The sequence below is a fragment of the Anomaloglossus baeobatrachus genome, chromosome 11 (genome assembly GCF_048569485.1).
Source record: "Anomaloglossus baeobatrachus isolate aAnoBae1 chromosome 11, aAnoBae1.hap1, whole genome shotgun sequence".
Lineage (NCBI taxonomy): Eukaryota > Metazoa > Chordata > Amphibia > Anura > Aromobatidae > Anomaloglossus > Anomaloglossus baeobatrachus.
Window position 1 is genome coordinate 142,173,145 of NC_134363.1, and position 25,406 is coordinate 142,198,550.

At 46.2% G+C, this 25,406-nt stretch overlaps 1 protein-coding gene across 1 annotated transcript in view; it reads right to left on the bottom strand.

The window, feature by feature from the left end:
- Positions 1-13,150, bottom strand: part of LRRC38 (leucine rich repeat containing 38) — a 70,919-nt gene extending 57,769 nt beyond the window's left edge. Inside the window, exon 1 of the mRNA XM_075329073.1 lies at positions 11,931-13,150. Coding sequence (XP_075185188.1) covers positions 11,931-12,558 — 628 coding nt within the window. The 5' untranslated portion in view covers positions 12,559-13,150. The remainder of the gene's footprint in view (positions 1-11,930) is intronic.
- Positions 13,151-25,406: the final 12,256 nt, after the last annotated feature.

Consider the following 25,406-nt stretch of genomic DNA (forward strand, 5'->3'; position numbering starts at 1 on the left):
AGAAGAGAAGTGGTGGTGCAGGACCTGTGATGATCAGCAGAAGAGAAGTGGTGGTGCAGGACCTGTGATGATCAGCAGAAGAGAAGTGGTGGTGAAGGACCTGTGATGATCAGAAGAAGAGAAGTGGTGGTGCAGGACCTGTGATGATCAGCAGAAGAGAAATGGTGGTGAAGGACCTGTGATGATCAGCAGAAGAGAAGTGGTGGTGCAGGACCTGTGATGATCTGCAGAAGAGAAGTGGTGGTGAAGGACCTGTGATGATCTGCAGAAGAGAAGTGGTGGTGAAGGACCTGTGATGATCTGCAGAAGAGAAGTGGTGGTGCAGGACCTGTGATGATCTGCAGAAGAGAAGTGGTGGTGAAGGACCTGTGATGATCAGCAGAAGAGAAGTGGTGGTGCAGGACCTGTGATGATCAGCAGAAGAGAAGTGGTGGTGCAGGACCTGTGATGATCAGCAGAAGAGAAGTGGTGGTGCAGGACCTGTGATGATCAGCAGAAGAGAAGTGGTGGTGAAGGACCTGTGATGATCAGAAGAAGAGAAGTGGTGGTGCAGGACCTGTGATGATCAGCAGAAGAGAAATGGTGGTGAAGGACCTGTGATGATCAGCAGAAGAGAAGTGGTGGTGCAGGACCTGTGATGATCAGCAGAAGAGAAGTGATGGTGCAGGACCTGTGATGATCAGCAGAAGAGAAGTGGTGGTGAAGGACCTGTGATGATCAGAAGAAGAGAAGTGGTGGTGCAGGACCTGTGATGATCAGCAGAAGAGAAGTGGTGGTGAAGGACCTGTGATGATCTGCAGAAGAGAAGTGGTGGTGCAGGACCTGTGGTGATGTCACATCAATGTGACCATAATGGGCAGTGCTCAGCAGAGAAGTGATGGTGAAGGACCTGTGGTGTAATCAATTACAATGCACGAGGCGTTAAAGAAAGAATAATTTCTGAATTTGAGTGACAGTGACTGATCTCAGCAAAAGCTCCACCCCTATCACTGTAACCTAACGTATGTACTGCATTCACCAAAGCATATAAAGGGGGATTTATTTTAAGATAAATACATGGAATTTTTTTGTAAAAGCATGTTAGTGATGCACACTGCATAAATTAAAACACATTGGAGGCGGTTCAATATCAAAAAACAACATGACAGGTTCCCCTTAAGTTGTAAATTTGTTTTTCCGTGCTGCACTAGAGGACATATCTGGTGTCAGAAAATCTAATCCTAATGGGCTTGTCCTGACTTGAATGGTCCATCACTAATAATGTCTTATCTTAGTGGGAAACCCATTTATAGGCCATTTTTGGACCCGGCTTATCTAGTGGGGATGCCCCGGCATAGAATTCCTCATGGACAAGATATGCAGTATGAATTCCATCCAGATGAAATAGTGGAGCTGCTTTGGTCTTGTATGGACGATCCCCTAAGATTAGATGACCAGATTATATTAGAGATTTGCAGAATAAGGAGCCAGTTGCTTGGATATCCATTTATTCCATGCACAGTCTGGAATGAAGACATCACTCATGATCCAATGAAGGTTATAACTACAGGCAACAGTCTCGTAGGTCATCAAGGACTTTGCTGATGAGTAGGAACATCTGACCACACTGTACTTAGAAGGACTTAAGTGTTCCTTTATCTCCATTAGCACTTGTTGTCTGAGCTAGGTCGGCACAATGATCCTTCATTTATGGGATAAGAATATTCAATGGAACATAAGGTTACCATAAATGCAGATAAGGAATTAGATCACTCTATCAATGAGCCATCAACTTGTCCAGAACCAAGATAAGGATCCTTCACGACTTTGGCACAGTATATAGTTACTATGGCCAAGGTGTCAAAAGATGGAGGTCTTCGGCCAGTATAGCACACTACTTTGTAAATCTGCCCCAAATTGACAGATGGTATACATCCACGGTGCAAAACTATCACAGACTACAGTTAGCCTCGCACCGCTCCCGTGTCCTCCTTTCATGCTATTTTTAAAGTACAAGGACGTCGAGCATCGAGCTACTTGTCTTTGTAGTGTAAATGAATCCCACAGAGATGTTTAAGATTGTAAAAATGAAATAAAATGACACCGGTTAATGTTTTTATCACTAATGTGTAATGTAAAAACAATCCTCATGTCTCCCCTAATCGTAACACTTATATGGGAGAAGAGGGGCAAAACTCATGGGAGTAAAGCAGCTGTCCCGTAGAGAACATACAGTATACTGGGTAGCTGATAAATGTACGGTCACCAGCCATCACAAGGGCTGGAACACCCAAGAGGGTTTCCAGTGGATGAAAGCTCTTGTAATGAGCATATGCGGACACTGCTTCATTCACTGCTTATTAAAGGGAACCTGTCACCAGAATTTTCCCTTATAAGCTGCGGCCACCACAAGTGGGCTCTTATATACAGTATTTTAGAACACTGTATATAAGAGACCAAGCCACTGTGTATAACATAAAAAAATCTTTTATTATACTCGCTTAAGTGGCGGTCTGATGGGCGTCACTACTCTAAATCTGGTGCCTCCCCTCTTTCTTCCATCACCATCCTCCTTCCCAGCTCCGTGTGGATGACGTATCCAACGTCATCCACACAGAGGCCTCCACTGAGCTCCTGCGCATCCACTGAGGGCAGATCAAAGTATCGTAGTGCGCATGCGTGGGCATTCTTTGACCTTTCCTCGCGCCTGCTTTGATCTGCACTCAGCAGGGGAGAGGGAAGTGTGCATGCGCAAGAGCGCGATGGAGGCTTCTATGTAAATGACGTAGGACGCGTCATTCACATGGAGCAAAGAAGGAGGACGGCTATGGAAGGAAGAGAGGAGGCGCTGGACTAAAGAGCAGCGATGTCCATCAGTCCGGACCGCCCCGCAGGTGAGTATTATAAAAGGGTTTTTTATGTTATACAGAGCGGCCTGGGCTCTTATATACAGTATTCTATAATGCTGTAAATAAGGGCTCACTGGTGGTGGCCTCATCTTATAGGGGACAAATCTGCTGACAGGTTCCCTTTAAAGCAGTTGTCACACATGCTCACTATAGCTTCATTCATACAGGGAACGTGGAGTTTTCTATAGCTACACCTCCAGCCGGTAGGTGATAAATGTTATTTATTAGACATCACTTTTAGCCTAATAAAATTTAATGAGCATTAATCGCTTCCAATTATAAATTTACTATGTGTCATTATAACTGCTGTTAGGGTATGTAATATTCTGCACCAAAATCTTAACTTTGTGGTACAAATACGCACCAAAAACACAGCGTGCGTACAAAGCCTTACTCCGAAGGGAAGACAGAAGCAGTTTATCACTGGCTCTGCCTTATGTTTTGCCAGATACATAGCACTGAACCAGAACAATGAACTGAATGCATCAGAAATAGCAGAGATAATAATAACAATAATAATAATAATAATAATAAAGTTTATTTATATAGCGCCAACATGATGGGTAGTAGCAGACTCAGATCAGCTATACTACTGGCTTGTGTCACTATATGGGTTTGATTTATCATGTAATTGGGGCTCCAACTTTTAGGGGAAAAATTGCACACAATTTAAGAAAAAAAAAATAAAATAATATATATATATATATATATATATATATATATATATATATATATATATATACAGTTAGGTCCAGAAATATTTGGACAGTGACACAATTTTCGCGAGTTGGGCTCTGCATGCCACCACATTGGATTTGAAATGAAACCTCTACAACAGAATTCAAGTGCAGATTGTAACGTTTAATTTGAAGGTTTGAACAAAAATATCTGATAGAAATTGTAGGAATTGTACACATTTCTTTACAAACACTCCACATTTTAGGAGGTCAAAAGTAATTGGACAAATAAACCAAACCCCAAAAAAAATTTTTTATTTTCAATATTTTGTTGCGAATTTTTGGAGGCAATCACTGCCTTAAGTCTGGAACCCATGGACATCATCAAACGCTGGGTTTCCTCCTTCTTAATGCTTTGCCAGGCCTTTACAGCCGCAGCCTTCAGGTCTTGCTTGTTTGTGGGTCTTTCCGTCTTAAGTCTGGATTTGAGCAAGTGAAATGCATGCTCAATTGGGTTAAGATCTGGTGATTGACTTGGCCATTGCAGAATGTTCCACTTTTTTGCACTCATGAACTCCTGGGTAGCTTTGGCTGTATGCTTGGGGTCATTGTCCATCTGTACTATGAAGCGCCGTCCGATCAACTTTGCGGCATTTGGCTGAATCTGGGCTGAAAGTATATCCCGGTACACTTCAGAATTCATCCGGCTACTCTTGTCTGCTGTTATGTCATCAATAAACACAAGTGACCCAGTGCCATTGAAAGCCTTGCATGCCCATGCCATCACGTTGCCTCCACCATGTTTTACAGAGGATGTGGTGTGCCTTGGATCATGTGCCGTTCCCTTTCTTCTACAAACTTTTTTCTTCCCATCATTCTGGTACAGGTTGATCTTGGTCTCATCTGTCCATAGAATACTTTTCCAGAACTGAGCTGGCTTCATGAGGTTTTTTTCAGGAAATTTAACTCTGGCCTGTCTAGTTTTGGAATTGATGAATGGTTTGCATCTAGATGTGAAACCTTTGTATTTACTTTCATGGAGTCTTCTCTTTACTGTTGACTTAGAGACAGATACACCTACTTCACTGAGAGTGTTCTGGACTTCAGTTGATGTTGTGAACGGGTTCTTCTTCACCAAAGAAAGTATGCGGCGATCATCCACCACTGTTGTCATCCGTGGACGCCCAGGCCTTTTTGAGTTCCCAAGCTCACCAGTCAATTCCTTTTTTCTCAGAATGTACCCGACTGTTGATTTTGCTACTCCAAGCATGTCTGCTATCTCTCTGATGGATTTTTTCTTTTTTTTCAGCCTCAGGATGTTCTGCTTCACCTCAATTGAGAGTTCCTTAGACCGCATGTTGTCTGGTCACAGCAAGAGCTTCCAAATGCAAAACCACACACCTGTAATCAACCCCAGACCTTTTAACTACTTCATTGATTACAGGTTAACGAGGGAGACGCCTTCAGAGTTAATTGCAGCCCTTAGAGTCCCTTGTCCAATTACTTTTGGTCCCTTGAAAAAGAGGAGGCTATGCATTACAGAGCTATGATTCCTAAACCCTTTCTCCGATTTGGATGTGAAAACTCTCATATTGCAGCTGGGAGTGTGCACTTTCAGCCCATATTATATATATAATTGTATTTCTGAACATGTTTTTGTAAACAGCTAAAATAACAAAACTTGTGTCACTGTCCAAATATTTCTGGACCTAACTGTATATATACACACACAGTGCCTACAAGTAGTATTCAACCCCCTGCAGATTTAGCAGGTTTGATAAGATGCAAATAAGTTAGAGCCTGCAAACTTCAAACAAGAGCAGGATTTATTAACAGATGCATAAATCTTACAAACCAACAAGTTATGTTGCTCAGTTAAATTTTAATAAATTTTCAACATAAAAGTGTGGGTCAATTATTATTCAACCCTAGGTTTAATATTTTGTGGATTAACCCTTGTTTGCAATTACAGCTAATAATCGTCTTTTATAAGACCTGATCAGGCCGGCACAGGTCTCTGGAGTTATCTTGGCCCACTCCTCCATGCAGATCTTCTCCAAGTTATCTAGGTTCTTTGGGTGTCTCATGTGGACTTTAATCTTGAGCTCCTTCCACAAGTTTTCAATTGGGTTAAGGTCAGGAGACTGACTAGGCCACTGCAACACCTTGATTTTTTCCCTCTTGAACCAGGCCTTGGTTTTCTTGGCTGTGTGCTTTGGGTCCTTGTCTTGTTGGAAGATGAAATGACGACCCATCTTAAGATCCTTGATGGAGGAGCGGAGGTTCTTGGCCAAAATCTCCAGGTAGGCTGTGCTATCCATCTTCTCATGGATGCGGACCAGATGGCCAGGCCCCTTGGCTGAGAATCAGCCCCACAGCATGATGCTGCCACCACCATGCTTGACTGTAGGGATGGTATTCTTGGGGTCGTATGCAGTGCCATCCAATCTCCAAACGTCACGTGTGTGGTTGGCACCAAAGATCTCGATCTTGGTCTCATCAGACCAGAGAACCTTGAACCAGTCTGTCTCAGAGTCCTCCAAGTGATCATGAGCAAACTGTAGACGAGCCTTGACATGACGCTTTGAAAGTAAAGGTACCTTACGGGCTCGTCTGGAATGGAGACCATTTCGGTGGAGTACGTTACTTATGGTATTGACTGAAACCAATGTCCCCACTGCCATGAGATCTTCCCGGAGCTCCTTCCTTGTTGTCCTTGGGTTAGCCTTGACTCTTCGGACAAGCCTGGCCTCGGCACGGGAGGAAACTTTCAAAGGCTGTCCAGGCCGTGGAAGGCTAACAGTAGTTCCATAAGCCTTCCACTTCCGGATGATGCTCCCAACAGTGGAGACAGGTAGGCCCAACTCCTTGGAAAGGGTTTTGTACCCCTTGCCAGCCTTGTGACCCTCCACGATCTTGTCTCTGATGGCCTTGGAATGCTCCTTTGTCTTTCCCATGTTGACCATGTATGAGTGCTGTTCACAAGTTTGGGGAGGGTCTTAATTAGTCAGAAAAGGCTGGAAAAGAGATAATTAATCCAAACATGTGAAGCTCATTGTTCTTTGTGCCTGAAATACTTCTTAATACTTTAGGGGAATCAAACAGAATTCTGGTGGTTTGAGGGGTTGAATAATAAATGACCCTCTGAATAAACTTTTCACAATTTAAAAAAAAAAGAAAGAAATAACATTCTTTTTTGCTGCAGTGCATTTCACACTTCCAGGCTGATCTACAGTCCAAATGTCACAATGCCAAGTTACTTCCGAATGTGTAAACCTGCTTGAATACTACTTGTAGGCACTGTATATATATATATATATATATATATAAATATATATATGTATATATATCTAATATATAAAGCTGAATGTGTGTATGTATGTATGTGTGTGTGTGTGTGTGTGTGTGTGTGTGTGTGTGTGTGTGTGTGTGTCTGGGATTGGCATCTGCACCGTCGCAGCTACAGCCACAACATTTTGCACACTCACACGTCTGGACCCCGAGAGCGTCATAGGCTATGTTGTGAGGCGAAATTTTAACCCCGCGCATTCCAATTTACCAATCAATTTTGCCCCTATCTACATAATGGGGAAAAAGTGAAACGAAAAGTGTATCCGCACCGTCGCATTTACAATCACAAAATTTTGCACAGACACCTCATGTGACCCAGGGAACGGCGTAGACTATGTTTTGACAGGAAAATGTAACCCCGCGCTTTACAGTTACTCTCCAAAAAACATGGCTCCATTAAAGTAAATGGAGCCTGGAACTACAGGTTATTAGTAGCAGCTGTGATTGGTTGCTATAGGAACAAAAGACATTCATAGTATAAGAAGCGTTATATGTGAGGTAATAAGATGTCGATGGGGAGACGGATAGAGAGAGACAGAGAGACAGAGAGACAGACAGGGAAAGAGACAGACAGAGACAGATGGGGAAAGAGACAGACAGAGAAAGACCTGGAAAGAGACAGACAGACATGCAGACAGGAACAGAGACAGGGAAGGAGGAGACAGCCAGAGAGACAGACAAAGATAGATGGGGAAAGACATAGACCTTGATAGAGACAGATGGGGAAAGAGACAGAGAAATAGAGACAGACAAAGACAGGCAGACAGGAAAAGAGAAAGATAAAAGACACAGACAAAGAGACGGGGAGACAGACGGGGAAAGAGACACACCTGGGAAAGACACAGACCTGGAAAGAGACAGATGGGGAAAGAAACAGAGAGATAGAGACAGACAAAGAAAGAGACAGACAGAGACAGGCAGACGGGGAAAGAGACAGACGGGGAAAGAGACAGACGGGAAAAGAGGCAGACAGGAAAGAGGCAGATGGAGAAAGAGGCAGACGGGAAAGAGGCAGACGGGAAAGAGGCAGACGGGGAAGAAGGCAGACGGAGAAAGAGGCAGACGGGGAAAGAGGCAGATGGGGAAAGAGGTAGACGGGAAAGAGGCAGACGGGGAAGAAGACAGACGGAGAAAGAGGCAGACGGGGAAAGAGGCAGACGGGAAAGAGGCAGACGGGGAAGAAGGCAGACGGAGAAAGAGGCAGACGGGGAAAGAGGCAGATGGGGAAAGAGGCAGACGGGGAAAGAGGCAGATGGGGCACATTACTTGGCCAATTTAGTTAAAACTGTGTGGAATATCTGTGGTATTGAAATATATGTTGTGAAATGCTTCTATTAGCTTAGTTTTTGCCTTTTAATACTTACATTTCTATCTATTTGATTTGTGGTTTTTGTGTGCAGAATACATTTTTGTTAATACATTCTATTTTGTCAACAGCAGTTATTAACCCGGGCGAAGCTGGGTAGTACAGCTAGTATGTATATATATATATATATATATATATATATATATATATATACACATATATATAAAAATCAATCTAGATTTTACTACGTATGTATAACAAAAAACCTACACATATTAGAGATCCACAGAACATTAGATATGAAATGTGAACAGTAAAAAATTATATAAATATGATCATACACGGTTATATATTTATATATAATCGTGTATGATCATATTTATATATTTTTTACTGTTCATATATCATATCTAATGTCTTGTGTATCTCTAATATGTTTGGGCTTTTTTTGTTATACATATGTAATAAAATCTAGATTTATATTTTTGTTTTAAAAATAACAAAAAATAAAGAAAAAAAAAACTATACAAAAAATTGCATTACAAAATAATTCTATCAATGTTATATAAATTATCCCAAAATAGTGCCGAAATATAATACAATTTCTCCCACACAAAAAAAACAAACCAGATCAGGCACAAGTAAAAAAGTTTTAGCTACTGAAATGTGGAATGGCAAAAAAATACAGAAAATCAAATAAATACATAAAATTAGATAAATAAATATTGGTTGGTCATTTGCGCCTTTCCAGCCAGGTCATTAAGACCTGAAAGCAGAACTTCATTTAAAGGGGTATTTCCATCTCAAAAATCCTATCCCAATATGTAGTAGGTGTAATAATATTAGCAAATACCTGCAATTAGAAATGTAGTATAGTTCTCCTGATTAGCTATGTCACTTACCTCATGTGCAGGGCATTGCAGGACCTTAGAGATCCATGGTACGACCATGCATATACACAGTTAGTTAGTTGCTAGTGGTCATAACCATAGATACCTAACCTTGGAGGTATTTGCTATTATTATTATTATCATTATTACACCAACTACATATTGTGATATGATCTTGGAGATGGAATTACCCCTTTAATCCATTTTTAATGATATGGACACTTTTGTCAGGTAGACCTAGGCAAAGATTTTGTTTGGGGTATAAAATATTAAACATTTCTTTCTTTTAGTGGGATATTTATGATCAAAGTTTTTCAATTATGCCATCAAATTATAATAGTTGATGGTAGGACCATAGTTGGGGGCTCCCACAATTACCAAACTCTTTCCTCAAACTAGAAAGTGTAAATTCAGTGGGTGCCTTGGTCTCCACTGCACCCACGTAATTCTGTAAAGGGCACTGGTCTTGTGCTTCTAACTCTTCCTGTGAGACCGTAAGGACACTGGTCTTGTGCTTCTAACTCTTCCTGTGAGACCGTAAGGACACTGGTCTTGTGCTTCTAACTCTTCCTGTGAGACCGTAAGGACACTGGTCTTGTGCTTCTAACTCTTCCTGTGAGACCGTAAGGACACTGGTCTTGTGCTTCTAACTCTTCCTGTGAGACCGTAAGGACACTGGTCTTGTGCTTCTAACTCTTCCTGTGAGACCGTAAGGACACTGGTCTTGTACTTCTAAAGGCCCCGTCACACACAGAGATAAATCTTTGGCAGATCTGTGGTTGCAGTGAAATCATGGACATATTGTTCCATTTGTACACAGCCACAAACCTGGCACTGATTGTCCACAATTTCACTGCAACCACAGATCTGCCGCAGATTTATCTCTGTGTGTGACAGGGCCTTAACTCTTCCTGTGAGACCGCAACCGACACTTCTTCATTTTTGGATTTAGTAGGAATCCCTTTGTCTGGATCTTCATAAGATTGACAGTTATGCAATTTTTCAATTTGGATCTGATTCTTTTGAAAAGCAAAGGCAGTGTATAGTTTGACCCTAGGATTAACCTGCAGATGTGATCCATCAGATAATTAAAGTAATTCATACAAACCTAAAGTAATATCATTCATTAACTATAAAATAATGGTAAGACCAGACGGAGTCTCCTCCAATGTCATTATTGGATGTTTTAGATATTTTTACAGACATAGCTTACATACTTACATTTTCTGAATGTTTGGTCCAGTAGATCGATAATTTGGATCAAGAGGGAAAGATTAGCTTTTTTTGGAGTGGACTGGATCAGGAATTCTGATGGAGCTTGTGCCCCTTACCTTTACCCTTTGTCATTATGACGAACTACCACTAGGTTTCATGAGAAGCAGTTACTGACGGGGAAGTCCAGCAAACCAGAGGTCAGGAGCCAGGAGGTCATATTTGGAATACAGGGATGAAGCAAAGCAGAGGTCAGAGCACAAGCCGTAGGTCAGAAGCCAGGAAGTCATGTAAGCTACACAGGAGGGGAAGTGGAGCTGAGGTCAGGGTACAAGCCGGAGGTTAGAAGCAAGGAAGTCACATAAGATACACTGAGGAAAGCGGAGCCGAGGTTGGGATATAAGCCGGAGAACAGGAGCCAGGGAACAACGTCACAGTCATGGACACGGAAGGAGAGGGAAAATAACAGGTCCGGCGTTGGAGGAAAAGATCAAGGCACAACCGGGAGCCAGAGCACTTACTGCAGGCAAGAGTTACGACTGGCGGCATTCCGGGTGAGTTTGCTTCCTAATGAAGCAGAGCAATCTGCTTCAATCTGCTCCAAGAACAAGGCGCCTGGAAAGAGGCCCCTCCCAACACCAGTGTAGGAACAGTGGATGGAAACCACCTATCCACGGCGCAAAATACAAAACAGAACACTGGCTCTGCTGGAGAGCAGAGCACCACGGATCAGAACCATGACACTCATCCCTCGGTTGAACTTGATGGACAATTGTCTTTTTTTTCAACCATATTAACTATGTAACATATTAACTAAGTAGCCACAGCCATTTTGCTATTACTAGTAAATTAACAATTTGGATCAAAAGGGAAAGATTAGCTTTTTGGAGTGGACTCGATCGGGCATTCTGGTGGAGCTTTTACCCCTTCCATTTACCCTTTCTCATCCCTCACTTGAACTTGATGGACAATTGTCTTTTTTTTCAACTATGTTAACTATGTAACATCTAGCCACAGTCATTTTGCTCTCACCAGTAGATCGACACTTTGGATCAAGAGGGAAAAGTTATCTTTTTTGGAGTGGACTGGATTGGACATTCTGGTGGAGCTTGTGCCCCTTCCCTTTACCTTTTCTCATCCCTCAGTTGAACTTGATGGACAATTGTCTTTTTTCAACTATATTAACTATGTAACGTCTAGCCACAGTCATTTTGTTATCATCAGTAGATCGACACTTTGGATCAAGAGGGAAAGCTTAGCTTTTTTGCAGTGGGCTGGATCGTGCATTCTAGTGGAGCTTTTACCCTTTCCCTTTACCCTTTCTCATCCCTCAGTTGAACTTGATGGACAATTGTCTTTTTTCCACTATATTAACTATGTAACATGTACCACAGCCATTTTTATTAGGTTGATTATGTGGCACCCACATATTCTTCAGTGCGATCACTCAATAGGATGAATAATTGGAGGAAATGGAAGATCATGGAAAGACCATGCAGATGTTGTCCTTGGCCGAATTTGACCACAGCACTGGTAGAGAGCAGAGCTAACCACTCACCAGTGCTGATGAGGATGAGTACAAATAATAGAGATATTTTTCACCCACCTTTTTGTAGTTTATTAGAATTTTCATCAATCCAAAAAAAGAGGTTGGCAAACTCACAGTCACAAGCCCAGGGGTTCCCCTCCAAGCGGATAGTCCGAAGGGATGGCAAGGATTCCAGCACGCTGACACTTAAACTTTGTAAGTTATTGTCATTTAGTTCCAAGACTTGTAGAGACTCCAAGTTCTCAAAGGCATCATCGTGCACCTCCGAAAGATTGTTGTTCCCCAGACTTAACTTTATCAGCTTCTCCGCAGACTTAAAAATCCCGGCATCGAGCTGCGTCAGATTATTGTAACTTAAATCCAGGAAGACCAGCCTGGTGGAACTGCTGAAGGTGCCCTCTTCCAACGAGGTCAATGAGTTGTTCCTGAGATCCAGATAGATCAGATCTGCATAAAACAAGAACAGATCCGCCGGGATCGATTGTATGTGGTTGTTGGCGGCGAGGAGTTTCCTTATATCCAAGGGGAAGAGGTTGGGGAGGCTTGGAAGACCTTGGTCCCTGCAGTCTATTGTGTGATAGTCCAAACATACACAAACAGAAGGGCAAAGAAGACCTAGAGGAAAAATGAGCAAACAGCAGAAGCAAAAAAGAGGTGAAATGCAGAAATGGAAGCATGGCAGCATTGTAAAGGATTTAAAGCAGAGAGTGGTACTAAGACAGAGACATGGTGCATAGCTGAGCAGCAATGCCCGGTACTTGTGTGTGAGTGTATCCTAGAGATCACATATCATCATAGATCAGATAGCAGCAGACTTGGGGGAGGGGAAACAAACAGTGGGAATGTTCTATGCATGGAAAATGTATCTCCACTATTGTCGAAAAGCAGCCTGAATCTGAGCTTCGCTGCTGACCAGCTCTCCTCCTGACATGCTCCAAGGATCCTCATTTTCTCGCCACATTCGCATCATTCGATCACCTGTGGTGACATTTAGGGTGACATTGTTCTTTGTACGTAGAGACGATAGAAGAAATCACATAAAGAAGCCTTGATAATTCATGAGATGCAACTCGGAACACATCTGTAGCTCCCCAGGGTCAGAAAATGATCATTAATGTTCCAAACGGGTGGAAAATAATTGGATTTGGCTACAGTCATCGCTATTGTAGCATTTAACTACAGCATCTTCTCATGTGTGTGTGAGGACAGCAGTGAACCACGGAGGAAGGACGTGACACTGCTTTAGGACCTGTTGGGTCAGTGCTATTTTTTACGGCAGATGTTTTACCCCAAGTTCCACCACAGTCACCGGATCGGCACCAAATTCACCTTCTGTTACTTGAGTGTTTGCATTGCTAGTGTTTCTGTTGGACGGATTTGGGGCTATTCCTTGTTGTGTTGCTGACAGATGGTCTGCATTTAGGGTTGGAGGATCTTTTTTCTTAGGACCTACTATGGTGGAAATATCGCCTCGAAAACCAAGCCTAAAACTGGCATAACATCGGCTGCATCTAGCAAGACTCCCGTCAGCTTGTGCTGCAAATGTTGTCCGTGACATGTGAATGAGATCTCTCAGAATATCATATGCAAAGTTGCTACTGGAATATACAACGCTACCTATGCAGCTTGCCTCGAAAAAATGTAACGGTTATTCCCATCTCCAAGATCCTATTCCAATATGTAGTAGGCGGAAAAATAATCTAGACAAAAAGACTGATGGCACTCCCATTCTCCGTGACATGTCCATAAGAGCTCTCAGAATATCATATACGAAGTTGCAACTGGAATATAGAGCGCTACATACACGCCTCAAAAAAAACGTAGTTATTCCCATCTCAGAGATCCCTTCACAATATGTAGTAGGCGTAAAAATAATCTAGACAAATGACTGACGGCACTCCCAAAATGCAGTGTGAACAGGGGCCAAACTGAGCATGACATATAATAACAAAAAAAGACAGTTGCACTCGGAAATGCCGAAGCATGCAAACAATGAATGTAAGAACATAGACCCGCATTACTGCTTAAGGAAATCTAGGAAAAATTGAGATATTTAGCATACAAAAACGGCCATTTCTATCTCTGCCCAGTGGCCATGTCAAGGCAATTTCAAAATATTGGGAACCTACACTAAACTGAAATATCTCTTTGGGTTACAAACCTCCATGTGTATGGTCATGTAGGAACCTGCTGCTAAAGAATAAAACTACCTGTGGCTAGTGGGAGAGGGTTGCCGAGTCAGAAGGCATAATTCAATAATTTAGACAAAGAAAACTGACGGCACTCCCAAAATGCAGTCTGAACAGGGGCAAAACTGAGCATGACATATAATAACAAAACAGACAGTTGCACTCTGAAATGCTAATGCATGTAAAGAATGAATCTAAGAATATAGATATGCATTACTGCTTAAAGAAATTTAGGAAAAATTTAGATATTTAGCATACAAAAATGGCTATTTCAATATCTGCCCAGCAGCCATGTCAAGGCATGTCTCGTTACTGGGAACCTACTCTGAACTGAAACCTCTCTCTGGGTTACAAACCTCCATGTATAAGGGCATGTACGTAAGAACCTGCTACTGAATAATAAAAACTACCTGTGGCTCACTAGTGTGGGCGGGGGGCGAATAGTCAGAAGGCATGAATACATAATATAGACAAAAAACTGATGGCACTCCCAAAATGCAGTCTGAACAGGTGCAAAACTGAACATGACATATAATTATGAAAAAAGACAGATGCACTCTGAAATACTAAAGCATGCAAACCATGAATACAAAAATATAGATATGCATTAGTGCTTAAGGAAACCTAGGAAAAATTGAGATATTCAGCATACAAAAATGGCCATTTCTATATCTGCCCAGTAGCCACGTCAAGGCATATTTCATTAAAAGTAATGCATATCTACAGTATATTCTTGCATTCATTGTTTGCATGCTTTACCATTTCAGAGTGCAACTGTCTTTTTTTGTTATTATAGGCGTAAAAATAATAATATTAGCAAATACCTCCAATTAGGAATGTAGCATAGTTCTCCTGATGTAGCCATGTCTCTTACTTCATGTGCAGAGTATTGCAGCTTAGTTATCCATGGTTATGTCTATTCATATAGTGAGAGTTAAATATTTAGTTGCTTGTGGTTGTAACCATGGATACCTAAGCTGCAATGCCCTGCACATGAGGTAAGAGACATGGCTATATCAGGTGAACTATACTGCATTTCTAATTGCTAATATTAGATATGAAAGGGATAAGTGCAAATAGGGTCTTATCTGTGAAGATGGTGGAGAAAGACACCGGGCAAAAGCCTTCTCACCTGGCGGGGTTGTGTGAGAGACACACCACTAAGGAAGCAAAAATGACAGCTGCAGCAGCCCCCACAGCGTGAAGCGTAGAGATTGAAGATGAAGGGTTAATAGCCACGCTACTGTCCACAAAGGAAAATGCTGATGCTCGAAAGAGTGACTTTATTCAACATGTTTCGGAGTTGATACTTCTTCATCAGGATAATCACAATTATTATTACACCTAGTACATATTGGGTTAGGATCTTGGAGATGGGAATACCCCTTTAACCCCTTCACCCCCTGACGATTTTCCTGTTTTTCGTTTGTGTTTTTTTGCTCCTGTCAGGAAAAGGGGGGAGGAAGAGGAAGTAACACCCCCCTTTCCACCAGACAGAGCATGTGACTCGCTCTCTAGCGCCCCTCTTATAGTCAGGCCAATTATGGAATTGCCCGACAATAAGCAAGGAGGCCGCTATTTTACTTTTTATACTTTTTTTTTACTTATTTTAATTTTATTTTATTTTAGGGTTCCCGGTGAGAGTAAGGTATATATTCCCCCACTCCTGTGGGCGGAATATATCTAATCCTCCCCAGATCTCACTGGTTGCCCCACAATGATCCTTGGCATAAGCTCGCTGCCACCAATCGATTACGATAACTATTACACCAAGCCCACAGACGTGGGGTTCAAGATCAAGATAACAGAACAGCCCAAGATTAAATTATATATTTTGAATCGCCATAAGGGCACACTAGATACTGCAATATATACAATATAATATATATATATATATATATATATATATATATATATATATATATATATATGTCAGAGTACATTTACAGGTAAGACGTGGTCACAAACAGAGTCAGATCAAGCAGTTACCTTATGCGTCTGGCCACAAGGGGGCGCCGTTTGACCAGGATTCCATGGACTTCCTCACATGTGTATAGTACGCATGTCCCCGAGTAAAGGCAAGCCAAAAATGTCCACATTGTCTTTATCAAACTGGCTACAATCCATGTCCCCTCCCACCTGGTGACCTCGCAGGAGTGTACTGCCTCACCCCTGTCCTGAGTCTAAAATAATATCCCAAAGTGATTATTGGCCATAACTTTGCCTGGGAATGTCGTAGGCGGATGACAATGCTTTCATATTTTCAGTTATGATTTTATCTTCACAATGATAGGACACATGATTAGTCTGCTGATACCCCACTGGCCAATATCAAGTTTGGGATACTTACAGAGGTCCCACACCTTTATAAAATATGTGCTAGAATCGTCTGAATGTCTGGATGCAATATTTCTGCTTGACATGTTTATAGGAAGCATGGCTCATGAGATATTAAACATTTATTCCTGGCTCCTCTTTGTCTCGGGTGTACAGGACGTCTCTAATTAGTTTGTCACTTCTCTGCAGCATCACAGAGGGGGGGTCTTCCTTTCCCTTACTGTTCTCAGGCCTAACCAGCTCATCAAATCTCCATTTCATAGGAGTTTACCTTGTGTCACAACCACTGGCTAACAGACAATTTCCTCAAGTTAATTAGCATACTGATTGAAGCCTCCTTAGGCCTTAAGGTAGGGGCTTCTCCTAGGAGTGAGATATGGTCGTTCCTTGACAAGATGGCGGCTATAGGAATATGGCTTAATAGATCAGAATATATCCCTATTTCCTCACAGCTCCCCTTCTGTCGAGAGCAGGGCCGTATTTACCACTAGGCACCCGTGGTCCGGTGCCTAGGGCGGCAGATTGTGAGGGGCGGCACCCTCTGGCAGCAAAAAAAAAAAAATTTTTTTTTTTTTTTTTTTTTTTTTTTTTTTACATTTTTTTTTTGTGGCCGCCGAGCACAGGGAGCTGATTGACCCCGGAACTGCCGGCGCCTGCACTTCCGGGGTCACAGGCGCGCGCCAATCAGCTCCTTCCTCTGTGCTGCGTCCACTGCTGTGTGGACGTCACATGCAGAGCTCGCAGCAGGACGCCGCGGAGGACGCCGTGATGGAAGCCAGTGTCAGAAGAGGATACTCACGTGAGCCAGGAAGATGGCGGCGGGCACTGGAGCAGGTAAGTGGATTCATAAGGAGCGTGGGAGTGTCTCTAATGCAGACCAGAGATCTGCGCATGCGGGGGGGGAGGCGGCAAAGGCAGATACTGGAGGGAGGCAGAGGCTGAGACTGGGGGGAGGCTGGAGGGAGGCAGAGGCTGAGACTGGGGGGAGGCTGGAGGGAGGCAGAGGCAGAGACTGGGGGGAGGCTGGAGGGAGGCAGAGGCTGAGACTGGGGGGAGACTGGAGGGAGGCAGAGGGAGAGACTGTGGGGAGGCTGGAGGGAGGCAGAGACTGGGGGGAGGCTGGAGGGAGGCAGAGACTGGGGGGAGGCTGGAGGGAGGCAGAGGCAGAGACTGGGGGGAGGCTGGAGGGAGGCAGAGGCAGAGACTGGAGGGAGGCAGAGGCTGAGACTGGAGGGAGGCAGAGGCTGAGACTGGGGGGAGGCTGGAGGGAGGCAGAGGCTGAGACTGGAGAGAGGCAGAGGCTGAGACTGGGGGGAGGTTGGAGGGAGGCAGAGGCTGAGACTGGAGGGAGGCTGGAGGGAGGCAGAGGCAGAGACTGGGGGGAGGCTGGAGGGAGGCTGAGGCAGAGACTGGGGGGAGGCTGGAGGGAGGCAGAGACTGGAGGGAGGCAGAGGCTGAGACTGGAGGGAGGCAGAGGCTGAGACTGGGGGGAGGCTGGAGGGAGGCAGAGGCTGAGACTGGAGAGAGGCAGAGGCTGAGACTGGGGGGAGGTTGGAGGGAGGCAGAGGCTGAGACTGGAGGGAGGCAGAGGCTGAGACTGTGGGGAGGCTGGAGGGAGGCAGAGGCTGAGACTGGGGGAGGCTGGAGGGAGGCAGAGGCAGAGACTGGGGGGAGGCTGGAGGGAGGCAGAGGCAGAGACTGGGAAGAGGCTGGAGGGAGGCAAAGGCTGAGACTGGGGGGAGGCTGGAGGGAGGCAGAGGCAGAGACTGGGGGGAGGCTGGAGGGAGGCAGAGGCAGAGACTGCAGGGAGGCAGAGGCTGAGACTGGGGGGAGGCAGAGGCTGAGACTGGGGGGAGGCTGGAGGGAGGCAGAGGCTGAGACTGGAGAGAGGCAGAGGCTGAGACTGGGGGGAGGTTGGAGGGAGGCAGAGGCTGAGACTGGAGGGAGGCAGAGGCTGAGACTGTGGGGAGGCTGGAGGGAGGCAGAGGCTGAGACTGGGGGAGGCTGGAGGGAGGCAGAGGCAGAGACTGGGGGGAGGCTGGAGGGAGGCAGAGGCAGAGACTGGGGGGAGGCTGGAGGGAGGCAGAGGCTGAGACTGAGGGGAGGTTGGAGGGAGGCAGAGGCTGAGACTGAGGGAGGCAGAGGCTGAGACTGTGGGGAGGCTGGAGGGAGGCAGAGGCTGAGACTGGGGGAGGCTGGAGGGAGGCAGAGGCAGAGACTGGGGGGAGGCTGGAGGGAGGCAGAGGCAGAGACTGGGGGGAGGCTGGAGGGAGGCAGAGGCTGAGACTGGGGGGAGGCTGGAGAGAGGCAGAGGCTGAGACTGGGGGGAGGCTGGAGGGAGGCAGAGGCTGAGACTGGGGATAGGCTGGAGAGAGGCAGAGGCTGAGACTGGGGGGAGGCTGGAGGGAGGCAGAGGCAGAGACTGGGGGGAGGCTGGAGGGAGGCAGAGGCAGAGACTGGGGGGAGGCTGGAGGGAGGCAGAGGCAGAGACTGGGGGGAGGCTGGAGGGAGGCAGAGGCAGAGACTGGGGGGAGGCTGGAGGGAGGCAGAGGCAGAGACTGGGGGGAGGCTGGAGGGAGGCAGAGGCAGAGACTGGGGGGAGGCTGGAGGGAGGCAGAGGCAGAGACTGGAGGGAGGCAGAGGCTGAGACTGGAGGGAGGCAGAGGCTGAGACTGGGGGGAGGCTGGAGGGAGGCAGAGGCTGAGACTGGAGAGAGGCAGAGGCTGAGACTGGGGGGAGGTTGGAGGGAGGCAGAGGCAGAGACTGGGGGGGAGGCTGGAGGGAGGCAGAGGCAGAGACTGGGGGGAGGCTGGAGGGAGGCAGAGTCAGAGACTGGGGGGAGGCTGGAGGGAGGCAGAGGCAGAGACTGGGGGGAGGCTGGAGGGAGGCAGAGGCTGAGACTGGAGGGAGGCTGAGACTGGGGGGAGGCTGGAGGGAGACTGAGGCTGAGACTGGGGGGAGGCTGGAGGGAGGCTGAGGCTGAGACTGGAGGGAGGCTGAGGCTGAGACTGGGGGGAGGCTGGAGGGAGGCAGAGGCAGAGACTGGGGGGAGGCTGGAGGGAGGCAGAGGCAGAAACTGGGGGGAGGCTGGAGGGAGGCTGAGGCTGAGACTGGAGGGAGGCTGAGGCTGAGACTTGAGGGAGGCTGAGGCTGAGACTGGAGGGAGGCTGGAGGGAGGCTGAGGCGGAGACTGGGGCAGGCTGAGGCTGGGGGGAGGCAAAGGCTGAGACTGGGGAAGAGAGGCTGATGCTGAGGGAAGATAGAGGCTGATGCTGGGGGAGAGAGGCTGATGCTGGGGGAGTGGGAGAGAGGGGCTAATGCTAGAGACAAAGGACAAGGGATGAGGGATAGTGCAATGACAAAATCGATTGGGTGGGGGGAGTGTAAGGACTCAGAATAAGAGGGGGCAGCATTGGGAGCTCATTGTGAAGAAGGGGCAGCATGTGTGGGATCAGTATGGAGTGGAGCAATGTAGGGGAGTCAATATCAAGAGTGGGGTAGTGTGTGTGTGGGGGGTCTCAGCATAAGCGTTAGTGTGGTGGTCTTAGCATGAGTGGGGCAACATGAAGGTCTCATTATGGAAAAGAGGAAGGCAGCATTAGGAGCTCATGGAGAGGGACAGCATGCATGGGACATTGTGAGAAGGGGGCAGCATGCATGGGACACTGAGGAGGGGGCAGCATGCATGAGACATTGTGAGGAGGGGGCAGCATGCATGGGACATTGTGAGAAGGGGGCAGCATGCATGGGACACTGAGGAGGGGGCAGCATGCATGAGACATTGTGAGGAGGGAGCAGCATGCATGGGACATTGTGAGGAAGGAGCAGCATGCATGGGACATTGTGAGGAGGGAGCATCAAGCATGAGACATTGTGCGGAGGGAGCAGCATGCATGGGACATTGTGAGGAGGGAGCAGCATGCATGGGACATTGTGAGGCGGGAGCAGCATACATGAGACATTGTGAGGAGGGGGCAGAAAGCATGGGACATTGTGAGGAGGGAGCAGCATGCATGGGACATTGTGACGAGGGAGCAGCATGCATGGGACATTGTGAGGAGGGAGCAGCATGCATGGGACATTGTGAGGAGGGGGCAGCATGCATGGGACATTGTGAGGAGGGGGCAGCATGCATGGGACATTGTGAGGAGGGGGCAGCATGCATGGGACATTGTGAGGAGGGGGCAGCATGCATAGGACATTGTGAAGAGGGGGCAGCATGCATGGGACATTGTCCTCACATCATGCTGCTCCCTCCTCACAATGTACAGATCATATTTCATAATCGAGGAAGGTGTGGTGGATATACAGTAGTTTATAAGGGAGGGCAGTGTGTAGTTTATTAGGGGCAGTGTGACAGTCACAGTATATAAGTGGGGACGGTGTGGTGGGAATATTTTATACTCATGCTATGTTTTGATGTGCCTGTGGTGATTCCCATTGGGGGGGGTTCGTTTCTTATTGATACTTTTTAAAGTGTGCTACAGAGTAGATCTGCCTTAAACAGATGTCGTGTGCGAAAACTCAGTTTTACGTTGTCACTAAGGGGCGCGACCACTTAAAGTGCCTAGGGCAGCATGAAGGCAAAATACAGCCCTGGTCGAGAGCCTTAACTTCTTAATATTTCCATCAATCTTGCCATGTGAGGGCTTGTTTTTTTGTGAGATGAGCTGTACTTTTAAATGACACCATAAGTTTTACCATATGGTGTACTGGAAAATGACAAAAAAATTCCAAGTGTGGAAAAATTCCCCAAAAAGTGGCGTACTTTTTGCACCATTGTCCGTGACCCATTGCGTTCACATTTTTTGGGAGCTATGGTTCAGTAAAGGCTTATTTTTTGCGTCTCAAGCTGACGTTTTTAACCGTACCATTTTTGCAAGATGCTACGTTTTGTTTGCCTGTTATTGCATTTTGCGGAAAATTTGCGGCGACCAAAAAACGTAATTTTGGTGTTTGGAATTTTTTTGCCGCTACGCTGTTTACTGCTGAAGTTAATTGATTTTATATTTTCATAGATCGGACATTTTTGAACCAGGCGATATCAAATATGTGTATATTTTTAATTTCTTTAACCCTTTAATTTTCAATGGCGCAAATGTGGGGTGATTTGAACTTTTATATTTTTTTATATTTTTTAATTCTTTAAAACTTTTTTTTTTTAATTTTACTAGTCTTCCTAGGGGACTATAAGGATGAGCAGTCTGATCGCTCATTCATTTCTGTTGATCAGAACTGCTCAGCTCTGATCAGCAGAAATACTCACCTCTTGTTACTGGCAGCACTCAGCTGGGTGAAACAGGAAGTGAGTCATGTGAGCTACAGGAGGCATCACATAAGTCTGTGCTACCATGGCAACCATCAGCCCACAGTGACTACGTCACAGTACCACCGATGGGGCCGGGTGAGTAAAGATTTACCGCGGCAGGGATTTAAATTGCTCTGTCACATTTTCACAGTGCGATTTTTCCACCCGTGCCTGTGAGGTACACGTCAGCTGTTCCAATCAGCTAACATGTGCAGGAATCGCCACCGGCTGCCCACAGCAGCCGTCGATGGTTACAACTATATGGCTTAGGACATACCATTACGGCCCACGGTCGTTAAGGGATTAAGATCCATTTACACCATACAATTATCGTGAACGAATGTTTCTAGGAAGGGTTGTTTCAACCCTTGGAATAAATCTTAATGTTAGGGGTGATGCTACCCCTTTAAATTACAAAATATTCCTATCTAATCACCATAAACCTACAAATGGCTGCAGCTATGCAAATCATATAGTTCCATTTTGGGGCCCCGTCCCAGTTGCCATGTATATTGGTGCGTTTGCTGTAACTGTTGGTGCACTTAATATAATGATTACAATAATTCCTATTCAGTGAAATCACAAGTCCCTTGCAGTACTGCCTTCAGTATACGCCTCCAACAGTAGAAATACAAGTCACAGCAATAGCTACTCACTCCCTGGTGTAGCAGGTCTGTATACGTCCTGCGTTCCAAACTGTGTCTTCAGGGTCCAGTTGTTTTGAGAGGCTAAAATGGCAGGCAGAATCCATCTAAGGTTCGCGTCACACTTGGGAGTGACTCGCACAAGTCTCGCATCGCATCACTCGGCACGGCCGCACACTCTCCTGACAGGAGCAGGTCGGCTGCATGTATTTCTATGCAGCTGAGGCGCTTGTGTCCAGAGAGTGTGCGACTGTGTCGGGTGATATCATGCGAGACTCGCCGAGTCACTCCCAAGTGTGACTCTGGCCTTCTTTTCCAGCTTGCTCAGACAATACGTTCTTTCCTCTGCTAATCCTCCAGGTTGCCAGGACAATGCAGGTAAGCATGTGCTCATGTTGTGTTTTTTCTTGCGTTTTGGTTGTTTTTAAACAGCACCGTGTCAATGACAAAATGCATGCGTTTTGCTTCCCCAGCAAAGTCTATGAGAAGACAGAAATTCCATGCACATGTTGCTTTTTTTCGGCAGTGTTTTGTTTGCCAAATATTTGTCAAAATCGTTGCTTAAAGAAAAGCAGCATGTCACTTCTTCGTTGCATTTTGGTTGCATTTTCCACTCATTTCCACGCAACCAAAATGTTTAACTGTGCGTTTGCACTGCATTTTGGTTGCATTTTAGTCTTTTGGTCTCTCTCTCTCTGTCGGTCTCAGTCTTTCGCTCTCTATCAGTCTCATTCTCTGTCTCTCTCTTTCTGTCAGTCTCTCTCTCTCTGTTGGTCTCTCCCTCAGTCTCTCCCCCTCTCTCCTTCATATTCACCGATCACCGTCACACTGTCACACTGCTCCCTCGGCCTCTTCTGCTTTTGAAAGTGCCACTCATTAGTCTCATCTCATATTCACTGCTTCCCCCACCCACCGGCGCCTATGATTGGTTGCAGTCAGACGCGCCCCCACGCTGAGTGACAGCTGTCTCACTGCAACCAATCACAGCCGCCAATGGGTGGGTCTATATCGTGTAGTACAATAAATAAATAATTTTTAAAAATCTGCATGCGGTCCCCCCCAATTTGGATACCCAGCCAAGAAAAAGACACACAGCTGAGGGCTGGTATTCTCAGACTGGGGATACCCACATTATTGGGAGCCCCCCAGCCTAAAAATATCAGCCAGTAGCCGCCCGGAATTGCCGCATCCATTAGATGCGACAATCCCAGGACTTTACCCGGCTCATCCCGAATGCCCTGGTGCGGTGACAATTGGGGTAATAAGGAGTTAATGGCAGCCCATAGCTGCCACTAACTCCTAGCTTAGAGATGGCAGGCATCAATGAGACACCCCCCCATCACTAAACTGTAAGTGAAAGTAAAAAAACATGAACACAGAAAAATCCTTTATTAGAAATAAAAGACAAAAAAACCCCCTCTTTCACCACTTTATCAACGCCAACACAACCCTCCAGGTCCGAAGTAATCCCCACAAGGTCCCATGACGCTTCCAGCACCCTTTACATCTGACACTCACAGCGAGCGGCCATAGAGCACGACCACTCACTGTGAGCTTCACGCAACAACTGAAGTGAGTCACGCTATCAGTGGTGACGTCACTCAGGTTACCCGCGGCCACAGCTGTAGTCCTCCACCTGTGACACCAAATCACCCAAGTGACTTAAGTGAGCCATGCGATCAGCGGTGCCATCATTCAGCTGATTTGTGGTCACAGGTGAGTCCTTCATCTGTGACTGGAAATCAGGTGGCGACACAGAGACAGAGCTGCACGATGACAATGAACTCGGGTGAAGCTCTGACGTCACAGCTGCGGGCCCCGCACTACTGCCTGTGTTGCGGCACTTACGTTAGAGGTTCACCAGAGTTCATTCTCATCGCGCGGCTCTGTCTGCTGTCAGCGGCCAGTCATGCTCTATGATGCTGCTGTGACAGAATAGGGATGTAGCAGAGCTTAATCGCCGTGGGTCCGCACTGTTAAAAATGCATCCAAAACGCACCCGAAATGCATTTTTTTGGTCAAACACAGTGTTTACAGTTGTCAAAATCTGCGAGAGGGTGCATTTTTTTTGTCTAATCAAGAATGAGCCTGCGGACATAGCCTAATGCCGGCGTCACACGGGACGATATATCGTGCGATCGCAACCCGCCCCCGTCGTTTGTGCGTCACGGAATTGCCCGTGGCGCACAAAGTCGTTAACCCCCTGTCACACGTACTTACCTCCCGCACGACCTCACTGTGGGTGGTGAACATCCTCTTTCTAAAGGGGGAGGGACGTTCGGCATCACAGCGACGTCACACAGCCGCCGGCCAATAGAAGCGGCGGAGCGGAGATGAGCGGGACGTAACATCCCGCCCACCTCCTTCCTTCCGAATTGCCGACGGGATGCAGGTAAGCTGTGTTCGTCGTTCCCGGGGTGTCACACGGAGCGATGTGTGCTGCCTCGGGAACGATGAACAACCGGAGCACAGAAGGAGGACCGACATTTTGAAAATGAACGACGTGTCAACGAGCAACGATAAGGTGAGTATTTCTGCTCGTTCACAGTCGTTCGGAGGTGTCACACGGTACGACATCTCTAACGATGCCGGATGTGCGTCACTAACGACGTGACCCCGACGATATATCGCACGATATATCGTACCATGTGACGCCGGCATTACACTGTCTATTCCCAACTGTCTCAGTTCCTGTACACCATGCTCTCCCTACAGGGGATACACATGCATTTTTTATACTAATAAATGCTTTATACTGCTATGGCTATATGAACAAAGTGTTAGGCCACACTGCGTAATCATTGAATTCAGGTTTTTCATCCAGTCTCTGTGTTCCTGGTGTATAGCATCTGGCCCCTTGCCCCTGGTATATAATTTCCGTCCCCTTGCCCCCCATGTGCAGCATTCGGCCCCTTGCCCCAGGGTAAAACATCTGGCCCTTTGCCCACAGGGTAAAACAAACGGCACCTGGCCGCCTGTGGATAGCATCCGGCACCTCGCCCCCATATGTTGCATCACGCCCCTTGCCCCTGGTGTAAAACATCCAGCCTCTTGC